This window comes from Elephantulus edwardii, unplaced genomic scaffold, assembly GCF_000299155.1.
Source record: "Elephantulus edwardii isolate Elephantulus edwardi_28Jun2011 unplaced genomic scaffold, EleEdw1.0 scaffold00006, whole genome shotgun sequence".
Lineage (NCBI taxonomy): Eukaryota > Metazoa > Chordata > Mammalia > Macroscelidea > Macroscelididae > Elephantulus > Elephantulus edwardii.
In genome coordinates, this window is record NW_006399756.1 from 26,643,944 (window position 1) to 26,659,039 (window position 15,096).

At 42.7% G+C, this 15,096-nt stretch overlaps 1 protein-coding gene across 1 annotated transcript in view; it reads left to right on the top strand.

Annotated features, from left to right (window-relative positions):
* WDR96 (WD repeat domain 96) overlaps window positions 1-15,096 on the top strand; it is a 92,363-nt gene that overhangs the window by 45,080 nt on the left and 32,187 nt on the right. The window contains exons 16-23 of the mRNA XM_006880176.1: window positions 3,153-3,283; window positions 4,220-4,352; window positions 5,470-5,484; window positions 6,466-6,558; window positions 8,113-8,190; window positions 9,135-9,260; window positions 11,459-11,563; window positions 13,906-14,022. Coding sequence (XP_006880238.1) covers window positions 3,153-3,283; window positions 4,220-4,352; window positions 5,470-5,484; window positions 6,466-6,558; window positions 8,113-8,190; window positions 9,135-9,260; window positions 11,459-11,563; window positions 13,906-14,022 — 798 coding nt within the window. The remainder of the gene's footprint in view (window positions 1-3,152; window positions 3,284-4,219; window positions 4,353-5,469; window positions 5,485-6,465; window positions 6,559-8,112; window positions 8,191-9,134; window positions 9,261-11,458; window positions 11,564-13,905; window positions 14,023-15,096) is intronic.

Sequence of the window (15,096 nt, forward strand, 5' to 3'; positions counted from 1 at the left end):
GAGTCGCAAACGACTCGATGGCACATAACAACAACAACAACATTTGCTAACTCTGCTACATGCTTTTTTTGGATTGTTGGTGGCACCATGATTAAACACTCAGCTACTGTCTGAAGGATCCGGAGCTCAAATCCACTGTTCACTCTGTGAGAGTGCGTGATGCTGTGCGTCCCTGAAGATCACAGCCTTGGCAGTTCTGTGGGGCAGTCCTGCTCTGTCTGACGGGGTAATTATGAGTCAGAATTGGCTCAACAGCAACAGGGTTGGTGGGTTATTTATGCATCCGTTCATGCTACACACTTTCTTACTCAAAGGATTTTGTAATGTATGTTACAACTGGTTGTGATAGGACACGGCAGGACATCAGTCAGTCTAGGCTATTCTGTGCTAGCCGGAAACCCACTTCCTGCCGTCGAGTTGATTCTGACTCCTAGCAGCTCTCCATCGGCTTTCTGAGGCTGAAAGCTGCCTCTCTCTGAGGCGGAGACTGCACAGCTTCTTCCTTGGAGAGTCTCATGGATTCGAACTGTCAATCTTCGAGATGTCAGTCTGACACCTCACACTCTACACTAACACGACTCAACAGGAGCAAGAGAACAGCTCACGTGAGAGATCACGTCAGTCTGTTTTTGGTACATGAATCGCTCACTTACGCACGCACGTGCTCATTCCATGCTCTCAAGTTAGAACCAGTTGGTAGCTAATCCACCAGTGGCCTCTCCCAGGCTGTAAATCACACGGAAAGAGATCGCCCACCTTTCATCTGAGGAGCCACTGGTGGATATGAACCGTCAGAGTGACTCAGCTTTGAGATTGGCAGCACAACTTTCCACAAACTAGACAACTTCTTGTTGCGTACTGTCCAGTCCAAACTGACCCATAGCAGACCCTCCAGGGGGTTTTCAGAGGCAGGATAATCACATGAGAAGAAATTGCCTTTTTTTCTCTAGGAGCAGCTGGTTGATTTGAACTGCGTGCCTTCAGGATTGCAGTGCAACTCCTTACCACTAGGCCACCAGAGCTCCCTTTTGGCCACCTCACAGGACAGGTTCTTCATGGCAATTTCTTGAATGAATTTGGGCAAATTAATAAGGGTAAATTTTAAATATATTTAAAATAAAGGGAGCTGTGGTGGCCTAGTGGCAGAAAACTGCACTGCAATCCCAAAGGCTTGCAGTTCGAGGCCAGCAGCTGCTCCATGGGAGAAGGCTGAGCAGTCTCCTCCCGTGTGATTAACTGCCTCTGAACACCTGCTGGAGGGTCAGCTAATAGTCCATTCCAACTCTTCAGTACACAACAACAACATGAAATAAAATGCTATATAACGGTAATACCAAAAGAAGAAACTTTTCTAAAATGATATGGAGAAGACCCCACAACATAGGGCTGAGGAAAAACCAAGATGCATAATATATGTATTAGCTACAGTTTGTTTAAAGAGTGGGGGATAAAGTCTAATTTGTTTATATACGCACATAAAAAGCCTGAGTGAACGCTGAAATTACTGTTGCCTGTGGAGGGTATGAGGTGGTTAGGGAATAGGGACATAAAGAAGAATTCCATTGAATATTCATATAACTTTTCAGATTTGTGCCATTTGAATGTGTAGCCCATTGAAAAAAATAAAACTTTTATTTTTAAAATTAAAAAAAAAGATAATTGAGGACTAGTGTGAGATAGCAGTTTTAGATTTTTGTCCAGGCATTTTAAACTGTTGCTCCCTGTACCACATTAGTGTGGCGGTGTTTTGTTTGGTCAGTGAAGTGTTTTCAGAATTGCTTTAATTCAAATCTTCCAGGTGGGACATGTTATCACCCAAGCTTAAAGGTGCCCCCACTTCTCCCTTAGCACCCACCATCTCTTCACACCTCAATGCAAGCTGTCCCGATTCCTGGAAGCATTGGCATTTGTGGCCTCTGCCTGCCCACAGTTCTTCCTGGTTTCACAAAGGTAGTTGGAGGCTAAATCACTGCCTGTGCATGTGTTTCAAACTAGTGATTTGGAGTGTTCTGGAGCAGTGGTTTGCAGTGAATTGCACTCCTGAACCCATGCTGAGTGTCTCCAGCGTTTGAAGCCATCAGCAGATCTGCAGGAGAAAGACAGGCAGCCACCTTCCCTTGAGGCTGGAAACCTGATGGAGGGTTGCTCTGAGTTGGGGCTGACCCGGCAGCAGTGAGTTTAAGTGTGTGTGTGTGTGTGTGTGTGTGTATATACATTCATATCTATACACATATAGACACACACACACATATATATACATACATATACATATATATGTTGCTGTTGTTGATTGCCTTCAAGTCGAGCAAAACTCAGAGCAACCCTCTGAACAAAAGGCGTGAAACCCCTCTACAACTACCGACATTTATCAAAGTTCATAGTTTCCAGAGGAATGTTCTTTAGGAAGTGGATGTCACTCCTGCTTTACACACACACACACACACACACACATACACACACACCCCTACAATCCCAAAGGTATGTGGTGTGAATCCATCAGCTGCTTAATGCAGAAGGGTGGGCAATCTCCTCTTACACAATTACCTGCCTCTGAAAACCTGCCAGAAGTCAGTTCCACTTCGATGGTTCAAAACAGAAACAAGTATACATATTTGTTCTTGTTGTGTGATGTCCTATCAGAACTGACCCATAGCTCACCTTAGAGTAGGTTTTCAGAGGCAATAAATGGTACGAAAGGAGATTGTCCATCCTTCTCTGTGGAGCAGCTTGTGGATTCAAACTCTGCACCTTTGGGATTGTAGTGCAGCTTCTTCCACGAGGCCACCAGAGGGTGTGTGTGTGTGTGTGTGTGTGTATGATCAAGTCAGAACGGACTCATAGCTGACCTCCCAGCGTGTTTTCAGGGGCAATATTTAGACCTGAGAGGAGATCACCCATCTTTCCCCTCTAGAGCGACTGCCGAATATGAACCACCAGTGAGGTGCTGCCTTTGGACGAGCAGCACATCTCCCTGTGGGCTGTCCCACCAGAGCTCCCTGTATAACCCAGAGGTCACTGCGTTATCCAAATAAAATGCTCCCTGCCAGTAGAAAAGGATTTCTTCATAAAGGAAAGTGCATGAAGCTCCTAAAAGAATCCACGTCGTACACTTGCATTTCTAATTTCTGCATTTTTATCTTAACCCTCTTTAGGACACACTTGGTTACTGTCGGAGCCATTCTTACCAGGCACAAGGAATTCAGGCAGTGAAGATCTCAATGGATGGACAGGACATCCTGTTGAACGGGAGGACCGACGGCACTCTTGTTTGTCTGAAATGGAAGTAAGTGTCATGCGCAGTAAGCACGCACCGAGGCACCGAGGCACCGGGGGACCAGCCCTCTCTTTTGTCAGACTGTTGGAGGAGCACAAGGGATGAATTCTGAATAGTCATTTAAAAGGCCACGTTATGGTGGTGGTTATGTATCTTTGAGTCAGAGCTGACCCATAGCTGACCCTTTTCTTTTTTTATTTTTTTTATTAATTTTTGTGTGTGTACCATCAAATCGGATCTGACTGGTACAGGAGAAGATTGCCCCTCCTTCTTCAGCAGAGCATCTGGTGGATTTGAACCATGCACCTCTGGGATTGCAGTGTAGCTTCTTGCCACTAGGCCACCAGAGCTCCCTAGCTGACCCTTTTCAGCGGCAGTTAATCGCATGGGAGGAAATTGCCTAACTTTCTCCCACCTTTGGGTTGACAGCGTAACTCCTTACTAGTAGGCCTCAAATATTAAATTATTTAGGTTTTGCTTAGGTAAAATAATGAAAATAAGCAAAGTTTTCGAAAACTTTAAGTATAATGAGTAAAATAATAATGCTCCCCTCATTGAGTGGCTATGAGGATCAAATGAGCGGATGTAAGGATTCATATGTGTGCGTTCATTGCACCTGGTATTTTCTTTGGGCTCAGTCTTTCCAGTGCAATGACCATGGTGGTTATGGAGGACACACTGGGGCCGGGTTTGGGGAGATCATAGGCGAGGTCGAGGACTTGAAGCCTGTCTCGTCCTGTAGCCCATGAAAAGGCTCGCCTATAAGAAGATAGAGTCTCATAATAGCAGGGTACTGCGGGAAATTGTTCACTCATTTCTTACTTTGGGCAAATTCTTAGATATTCTTAGAAACCTGGCAATAATACTTATCAATGTATTGATAACAATATATCATTGATGGTGATTTTTTTTTCACCCCATGTGCTTTCTTTTTGTTAATTACAGGCAATTTGTAGGAGCCTTAGCCACCAACAGTCTCGACTACTACCTGAAGCTGTTAACGTTTTTGAGTGAAACCATAGAAGAGGAGAGCACCTGTTTAAGTGGAATGCAAAAAACCACCGCAGAGGTGGAACCAGTCAACGGAGACACAGATGACTTACCAGTGAGCTTTCTTTCCTTTTAAATTACAGGTCCTTTTGCAATTTGTGATTTTTCTTTAAACAGGTATTTAGTGATATCCTTCTTTATCCAGACATTGCACAATCTTCTGAGTATGAGCTACAATCTGAGAGTAATCTTCAGATTTTCTCAAAACAGTCACAGCTATTCTTCGATGCCATTCAGGTAGTGCAAAGATTTGAGTTCACCTCCAAAAGAAAAGCCTACGCCAGTACTGATACTTTGACTAAGAGGTCTCTCTCTAATTTTATATGGCAAACCAGCCGCTCCACAGGAGAAAAATGGGCTTTCTCCTCTCACGAGATTTGCAGCCTCTGAAAACCCACTTGGAGGGCCAACCATGAGTCAGTTCTGACATAACGGCACATACCACCAACATATATTCTTTAGGTGCCTGGGTACTACAAACAGTTCACATGCTGACTGCCAATGCAAAGGTTGGTGGTTCGAATCCACCCAAAGATGCTTGGGAAAAAGACCTGGAGACCTACGTGAGAGAAAGAAAATGAGCCACTAAAATGACACCCAGTCCTACTCTGACCTCCACACATGTGGCCCCCACGAGTCAGCATTGACTTAATGAGCACTGGAATGATTTTTACTGTAATCACTCATTTAACAAACATAGTCACTGAAAGCCCTTAGAATGTGACATTGTGGGTAGATAGCTATGAGTAAGACAGAAACAGGGCGCTCTGGTGGCCTAGTAAGAAACGGTGCTGCAATTCCGAAGGCACACGGTGTGAATTCACCGCAACTGCTCTATGGGGGAAAGATGGGCCATCTCCTCCCATAAGACTAACTGCCTCTGGAAACCCACTGGAGGGTCAGCTGTAGGCTGGTTCCGCCTCAACGGTACACAACAACAAGATAGAATCAGGTATCTTCTCTCATGGAGCTTACATTCAAATTGAAGAATGGGAATGGGAGGGGAGAGGCTGGTGCATCGCACATAAGAAATTCTTAAGAAGTGACAGGTTCTATTCACCAAAGAAAAAGAAATTGATGTGGAAGAGTGGAGCTTGGCAGGCTCACTGAGAAGAAGGCGTTGAAGCCAAGATCTGAAATAAAAGGAGGTCCCACACAGTGTGTCAGAAAAGTGAGATTGGCTTAGGATGGAAAGGGTTAAGAGTTCTTGTGCATGGGGGTCACTACGAGTCATAAGCAGCTCAAAGGCACATAACAGTAACAAAACCAACAATCATATGAATGACATCTTAACACTTTTACCATAATTGACTGACTAAAATAAAATTATCAATACTGCCTGCATTCAAGAGTACAAGATTAAACAATGGCGTATCATTGGAGGCAGCCTAGTTTGTGTCCACGATAGTTACTTTACTTATATTGGGTGTATCTTTACAGGTTTTCCCCAGTAATCACATACATACAGTACATTCCAGGTATTAAGTAAGTGGATTGTCTTCATTTTGTCACTATTACTTAAAAATCTGTGTTATTAATTGTAATATTTGTAAATGCAATACATATATACATACATATGGAAGTAGGGAGAAAGGACCCAGAGAAAAAGTAAAAAAGCTCTTGGTGTGTTTGAGAACCTCAGAAAGGACTGTACAATTGAGATGAATGCTTGAGCAGACAGTGTTTGGAGTAATTAAAAAATGCAACAAAATTATACGAAGTGGCATAAGTCAGTTAAAGGGACAATTACGGCACAAGATCACTGTTAGAAAAAGCAAACAAAAAAGTTTGCAAGCAGAATCATTCTTAGAAGGGTCAGTAGGAGGGAAGGAAAGGGGATTGAAAAATAATAAATAGGTAAGTTAGGCAAAAGGGAAGACAATTTAAAATAAGGAGTCAATCAGATACTATAATTAGTGAATGACATTAATCAGTTGTAATTAATGTGCTAAAATAAGATGTGTATGAATGGTTGAATGAGATAGCAGCATTATTTGGAAACTTTCACTCAAATGTAAAAAAAAAAATGCAACCTGTGCAAAAGGATTTGAGGTAGTTACCTAGAGTTGGGTAGAAAAGATTTTTTATTCATTTTTATTAATAAATTTAAGATTTGTCATTTTCGTTCTAAGGCCCCTCAGGAAAGGCAGCTAAGCATGGACTTCTCACAGGAGGAGCTAGAGCCAGTCGAGAACACGAAGGAAATTTCCTGGATACAAGCAAAAAGTAAAGCGGTAAATAGCACATAAGACACATTTGAACTAATGCTCTGGAGCCCAACCAGACAGCCTGGTTTCTCTGAGAGCCTGTTGGAAAGTCGAACAAGACACCACTTCACCGGTCAGGTTGTACAAGTGAAAGGAAACAAAAATCCTCACTCGTGTTGCTGTTGGATGCCGTCGAGTTGAGTATGACTCATAGCAGCCCTTTGGAATGATGGATCTGAACCCTGCCCTATCCTGTACCATCCTCGTCATTCCTGCTATATTTGAGCTCATTGTTACAATCTCTGTGCCAATCCATCCTGTCAAAGGTCTTTCTCTCCTTTGCTGACCCTCCACTTTTCCAAGCATGTTATCTTTCTCCAAGAACTGGGCCCTTCTAACAACATGCTCAAAATATGTGAGACAAAGTTTCACCATCCTTACCTCTAAGGAACACCCTGATTGTACATCCTCCAAAGCATATCCTTTTGCTCTTTTGGCGGTCTATGGGATATTCCGTATTCTTCTTCAATACCACAACTCAAAGACATCAACTTTCTGTCATTCTTAGTCCCTGTCCAACTTTCAGATGTATAGCAAGTAATTGAAAAGGCCATGGCTTTGAGCAGGTGCACCTTAGTCTTTAAAGTGACATCCTTGCTCTTTGGAACTTTAGAGAGGTCCTTGACTGCAGATTTTCACAATACAATGTAATTTGATTTATTGACTACTGATATGATACCATGGGTGTTGCTTGTGGATTCAAGTAAGATGAAGTCATTGCTTCCGCCTTCGCTCCATGTATCATGATGTTGCCTGTTGGCCTAGTGGTGAGGATTTTAATTTTCTTAACGTTGTGACGTAGCCCATACTGAAGGCTGTAGTCCATACTGAAGGGTATAGTCCATACTGAAGGCTGTAGTCTTTGATCTTCTGAGGCAATTGTCTCAAGTCCTCCTCGCTATCAGCAAGCAAGGTTGTGTTACCCGCATGAAGCAGGTTGTTGATGATGAATCTTCCTCCATTCCTGATGCCACATTTTTCTTCATAAAATCTAGCTGTACTGAACCCAGATTGAATAGATATGGAGAAATGATACAGCCCTGACTCATACCTTTCTTGGTTTTAAACCATTCAGTGTTCCCTTGCACTGTTCAGACAGCAGCTCATTGGTCTAGATAGAGGTTTTGCATGAGCACAATTAAGTGTTCTGAAATTCCTATTCTTCTCAATGTTAGCCAGAGTTTACTAATACACACAGTTAAATGCCTTTGCCTAGTGAATAAAACACAAATAGCCATCTATCTGGTATTCTCTGCTTTTAGCCAGGATCCATCTGACAAATGCCTGTGTTTGATTTTTCACTACTTGACTGGTTGCTTTCCATTCACCTACTAGCTGACACTAGGTCCAAATTCTTTCAGTGGCCACTTGGACTTGAGCAGGAAGCACGGTGGGGTTTATGTTTAGTGCATTTTATATTGTCACTTTAAAAAAACCTCTTCCTAGAGAATTACTATCTATGTATCTGTAGCCTCTATTCCTTCCCTTGCTTTGTTAAGTGACATGCTTTCTTCATTCCAGGCCATCAAAAAAGAGGTCCAGAAGTTCTCCAAGAAAAGGAGAGAGATAAAAAATGGCATCAGAGCGCTTGCTAAAACAGTAAGTTCTAAGATCTTCTAAAATTATTCTTGGGACTTTATTTTATACCCATTTTTTTTTTCCTCTCTCTGTATATAAGCTCTGTTTTCTGGGATATTTTAGCAGGGTAGAATTTTCATCATGTCTCACTACCTAGAAATACCTTCTCAAATTGACACAGATCGCCAGGGCGCTCTCTGCAGAGCTCTTGAACGGGCTTGAGTCAACCACTATGAGTCACCAGGTCTCCACTAAGCTGCTGAGCATTAACTGTACCCCCAGAGCTCCTATCTTATATTTCTAATATCACAACTGTATTTTACCTTGAATGAATAATTTTTTTTTGTTAAATTGTCCTCTGTATCTATTGCCTATTTAGACTCTTGTAAACGTTTCAGAAAACTATTCTCAGTATACTCAAATACCTCGGCCAATCAAATACATCAGGTCATCAATCAGTGCATTTTTTTTAAACTTGGTAACTTGCCACCTAGAGCCACTAATCCCTGTGGACTGGACACATAACTGTTGTCCCTGGGATGGCATATTCCCCAAATTCCTCCCCTCACCACCCTACCCCCACACCTCCTAAATTAGAACTTCTGTTTCACAAACTCTAGTAACCCCACAATTTAAGTCTTTAATCACTAGTTACATTGAGATTAGCAGAAACCCATCCATCATTTGAGTCACTACTGCCTCATGAGGGAGCTCTGGTAGCTTAGTGGTAGAGTTGTGCTGCCAACCCAAAGACACACGGTTCGGACCCACCAGCTGCTCCATAAGAGAAAGATGGGTACTTTCCTCCCATGTGATTAAACTGCCTCTGAAAACCTGCTGCAGAGTCAGCACTGAGTGGGTTCTGACTCGATAGTAACAACAACATTGCCTCATGGGACTAGAAACCCCTTCCCTCCAAAGGCATTCCTTTCTTATCTCCACCCCTTCCTGTTTTAAAAATGCAGATTCTGAGTATGATGGAAGAAAATGAAACACTCAACTACATTGCAAAGTTAGATCAACAGGAATTTAGCCTGGACGTTGAGGAGTTGGAGAAACTTCATGATGAAAGCGAGGAAGAGGTGGCAAAGGTAGGGGAGATCCTAGCTGACGTGTGGGAAAGCTGTGCGGAGGTGAGCACAGAGAAACGGGAAAGGGAAGGTGTCCAGAACAACGCAGACAAAGTGAAATGCCTTTCCAGCATCACGTGAATAACACAACGGTAGCCCGTATAAAGAGAGCGTCAGGCTTTGAACCCCATGGTTCAATTGCTAACAGATCGTGTCGGCTGTTTCTTATCATTTTGAGCCAGGCCACATCAGAAAAGGAGGTTTCCCTGAGAGCTTCACCCCATTAACACCAAGTCTGCCCTGAAGAAGCAGCTCTGCCCCAGACACACTGTGACGTCCTTCCAACCTGAGAGGCTCCTTAACACCATAGCGGACGGTGTCCCCTGCTGACCGTGAACTCTTCGCGGGCTGAGTCTCTTCTCATGAGTTGATCACCAGGCCCTTCTTCCTATTTGACCTTAGTCTGAAACCTCTGCTAAAACCTGCCCACCAGGGGTGACTCTGCTGGTCTTTGAAACCTCAGTGGCACGGCTTTCAGCATCACAGGAACACTGAGAAGCCACCACAGTACAACAGCTGACGTATGAGTGGTGATGCAAGTGCTGAAGTATTTGTTCTCAGAATAAAATTCAAGGACATTTACATGAATTATAACTGTTTAAACAATTACACCTAAAAGGAGGCTCTTATTTTATTAATTTCTGTAGGAGGGAGTGTTCCACTTGTGTGTCTATTAAACTTGTTTATAAATAACTAAGGTAAAGAGCTAGGGAGCTCAGGTGACTTGTTGTTGCTGTCATTTTGGGTGATTTTTCCTTTTTTTTCTTCATTTTATACTGATTTATTTACAAAGTTTGAATACATTGTTTTTCACAAAAGAGCATTCCCACTTCCTTCACCCATCGAATTGTGTGACCCTATGATTAACACCCCACACCCATCCTCACTCCTCTGCTTCCACCCGCCCCCCATACTCATACTGGATCCTCATATTCATTCTACAGTAGTGGTTTTTATACAGTATTTGCCCTTGTGGGACTGAGTTAGTTCACTCAGCATAATGTTCTCCAGTCCCTCCCACGTTCGGTAGTAATTTATAACATCATCGCTCCTGCGTGCTGCCTAGTATTCCATTGTATGAATGTACCACAACTTCTCAATCCTGTTGCTGTTGTTTTGCCATCAAGTTGAAATCAATCCATAGCTGACTCTCCGGTGAGTCTTCAAAGGCAGTAAATCACCAGGGAGGAGATTGCCCATCTTCCTTCCATGGAGCAACTGGTGGATTCAAACCCTGTGCCTTTGGGATAGAAGTGCAGCTTTTTACCACTAGGCCATCAGAAAGCTCCATCCTAGATAAATTAATCAAATAATAACCTCCTTGGTGGTAAGGAATTGCACTGTCAACCCAAAGGTACACAGTTCAAATCTGCCAGCTGTTCCAAAAAAGAAAGTCAACTCCTGTATGACAGACATACTGCTTCTGAACACCTGCTGGAAGGTCAACTCAACAATACACAACAACGGTGATAATGTGAAAATATAGAGGAACAATTTACAGAAAGTTAATTGTCAAATGTGGGATTAAGGTGAAACTAAGAAGGATAGAAAATGTATTGCATGATTGATTCAAGACCAACAGACTCTTAAAAAGCTGATTCAATACAGTAAAGCTCACTTGAGGTCCTTCATCACTTACCCGTTCACCCATTCATTCTGCATCATTTCTTGACCACCAGCTAGCCTGTAACATTTATGCTAGTCACAGTCGTGGTACTACAGCTGCAATAATAAGCAAGGTGCACAGGCAGTACTGGGCCCACATCTCCGCACACAGTACCAATGCTGTGTGAATACGGGGCTCCAGCTCATCTCTGACCCCCTTTCCTCCCAATGAGGCCTTGGCCTCACCTCCTACTTCCACATTTATATGCCCAGAGAGGCATTTTTGTTGACACCAACTTTTCAATTTCTAAAGGCATAAACTTCAGGAAAGAGTCTCAAAGACAGAGGTGTGTTCTCTCCAAAGGGCAACTCTCTGGTTTGGGGAGTGATCCTCGATCTTTGTCATTGAATATGTGACAGGGTCTTCTTGTCACTGCTGACCTTTGGCAAGCCCTGGAGGACAGAATTGTTTGTGCATTCAAATGTTGAGATTATTTTTGTTTAAGAAGCTACACTTTCGTCTCTAACTTTCTCTTTCCCCTGTGTCCTTCAAGATAAGAAATGATACAGAGATGGATAACCTAGCCAAGAGATATTTGACTGAACTGATCAAAAAAGAATGCTGGGATTCAATGGCTGTGAAAGGTTGTGCTCTTAAGGTAACACACATATTGAACTTGAATCCTTCCACCTTACTCAGCTGGTCCACTAGCTCTACTTGTTGTCAATGAAGGAAAGTGTAGGGGGTGGAAATCTGCATAATAAAAAAAAATACATGAAAAAGAAAAAGGTAACATATATAGCCATGGTCTTCGCAATCACTTGTTATGCATCAGAGAGTTGGACAATGACCAAGGAGGATAGAAGGAGAACTGACACCTTTGAGCTGTGGTGCTGGAGAAGAGTATTGAGAATACCATGAACTGCTAGGAAAACAAACAGATTTGTCCTGGAAAGGGTTAAACCGGGTGGCTTCTTGGAGGCAAGGATTCTGAGGCTCCGTCTAACATACTTTGGACATGTTGTGAGGAGAGACCAGTCCTTGGAAAAGGACATCATGCTTGGGAGGGTGGAGGGACGGCGCAGGAGGGGAAGGCCCTCTATGAGGTGGATTGATTCAGTGACTGGGATAATCGGGATGGGAGTGTCGGAGATGGTGCAATTGGCACAGGACAGTGGAGTTTAGTGCTGTTGTACATAGGGTCGCTATGAGTCGCAAGCAACTCGATGGAACATAACAACAACAACATATATAGTGCCTATGCAGACCTGGACTGATGACACTTTACATGGCAAATCTCATGGCAGCAGGTTTTAAGTGTCTTTCAGAAAGTCCATGCGTAGCAAGTATCTCAGAGCTCCCTTTCTCCTGTTGAGAAAATGCATCCCCTTCCGCTGGCCTCCTCCTCCCCTCCCCTCCCTGCCAGTCTCTGGTGCACTATTGGCCAGAATCTCTCAGTACTTGTCTAACAAGTCTTTTCTTTCTTCCCACTGCAACTGGATCTTAATATTTTGTCAGTTTCAAAAGACCACCTTACTCATCTTCAGCACAGATTGAAAGTTAGACATCACATCGTTCTGATCTCCACCTGTGCCCGTCTTTGTATTTCCTGAAGGGCTTTCACATTGCTGTTTGTCCCAATACATTTTCCTCTTTGTGTAATATATTCGAAGTCTTGGTTTATGCCTCTTGTCTTAGAGGGACTATTAACTGCTCCTCTTATGCTTTCAAACGTGCTGCCATCTGGTCAGTGAAGTATATAATCACTGTAAGGTTTGTGACTGGCCATTGCACTAGAATCAGGTTTTTCAACAGCAGTGCTGTTAACATCTTTGGCTGGCTAATTCTGAGTTATTGGTGTTGGGGAGGGGCTGTCAGCTAGACACCAGTAGCATCATGCCAATCAAAAATGCCTCTAGAGGTAGGTGGGGAGAAAAGTACAACAATGAATGAATGGAAATCCAAAATCTCTGTAAATGTTCATTGAAATGAATAAAAAAAAGGGGGGGGAAATGCCTCTAGAAATTGCCAGACGTCCTGAAGGAGCAAAATCAGCCCGTTACCCTGTCATAGAGACCTTGTAAAACAGGCTGTAAATGCCCCATCAGTTTCCCAGGCTGGAATCTTTAAAACAGACTGCCATGTCTTCCTCTTAGTGTGGCTGGTGGGTCCAAGCTAACTGGACATCTTCAAGGCAAAGTAACTCCTAATGAAGAACCACTGTTGTAGCAATGCATTCTTCATAGAAGGATGATATTTTTGTATGAACATTATGCCCGCCTAGTAGTCCTCCCTTATCCACAAGGAATATGTTCCAAGACCCTCAATAGATGTCTAAAACCATTGATAGTACTGGATCTTACATATAATGTGCTATGCTTTTCCCTATACATCCCTACTGATAAAGTGTAAGTTCTAAATTAGACACAGTAAGATATTATTAATAATAATAACAACTAATAGCAAAATGTTATTGTTGTTGTTGTGTACCATCAAGTCAGAACTCACCCATCACTGATCCTCCAGCGGGTTTTCAGAGGCAGTCAGTCACACGGGAGGAGACTGCTCATCCGTCTCCCATGGAGCTGGTGGATTTGAACCACATGCCTTTGGGATAGAAGCACAGCTTCTTATCACTGAACACAAGCACTGATATACCCTTAAGTGTCAAACAAGTGGGTAGAGTACACAGCAGTGATATGCTGGTCAAAAGAGTGACTCTCATCCCAGGCTGAATGGGCTGCTCAAGATGCATTGTTTATTTCTGGAATTTTCTATATACTATTTTATGACTATGGTAACTGAATCCATGGATTGGGGGGGACGGACTACTGTACTAACAGAATAGATTGTTTCCTTTTAAAGATGTGTCCATTGCCAATTATGGAGGATATTCTATTGATAATATCAATTTTGATAGGAAGAACATCCTGCAGCCTTTCTCCAGATATACACAATTGTGTTAAAAATTGATTTATGCATCTCTCTTTATTCCCCAAGTGCTTCCACATACCCTGCACAGTGGAAAACTTCCCCATGAAAGAACGCACTGATGAGGAGCTGAAGGAACTGGAGAGTGTTATGTGCCAAAAGAAGATTGAAGCGGAGTGTTTGAAAGTATAATTTTCAATTTCTTTATTTTTGCATAAATCATGCATTTTACTTCAGGGTCTCCAATAGTGATTTGAGTTGGAATATAGTTTAAGATTCATTTTATTTATTTAAGATTAAATTTATTTATTTAAGATATCATTTATGTCCCTGTTTTCACTCTTAGTTGATTTGTAGAATGTGTTCTAGTGACTATTCTGTATACATATGCTAAGTCGGGGAAACTTCATCCTCTGTAACACTAGTGAGTCTTCAAATAGGAGAATACACCAGAAAAAGGAAATCGGCAGATTTTTTCCCCTCCCATATCCTGTTCTGAGGTTATTGTCATCCACTCATACCATGTTCATCCTGCCTTCTCACCGGAGATCACATTTTAAGGGAGCTTAATAAGGATGGAATAAAATGTTTTTATGGTGTTAAAGTTTCTCATACAGCAGCCCTGCCATCGTTCGCACCAGTCTCCCTCTAGCCACAAAAATCTCTCTGATGTGGTTCTGTTTCAGCCAGAACTTTACGGCTCCTCTTTTTCAAAATACACAAAGAAGGCATATTGAGCTCTTTTTAACTCCCACCAGCCAGGCCTACGTGAACTAGCTGCTTTGTAAAGTATAAGAAAAAGACACCTTTCTTTTTTGGTGGTTGTAACTTGAGTGAAAGTTTACAAGGTCAGTGAATTTTTCACTCAACTGTTTGTTCACATTTTGTTCTATAATTTGAACACCCACAGTGTAATCACTTTTCCACATCCTCCCTGTCATTCTGATTTCTATCCATCTTGTTGTACCTTACAGTAAGCTGATGCTCTAGCAGGTTTTCAGAGGCTGTAAATTGCTGGAGAGGAGGTTGTCTTCTCTCTTGTGCAGAGAAACAGGTGGTTTCGTCTGCATCCCTTTGAGCTGACGGCACGTTCTTCGCCCACTGAGCTGCCAGAGCACCCTATTCAGCCAGTCTGTTCAGAATATATGTACTATGGTTTCCTCTTCCTTCCTCCATACTATTACAGATAGCTTGTTGTTGTTATGTGCCGTCGAGTCATTTGCGGCTCATTGCGACCCTATGTACAACAGCCCTAAACCC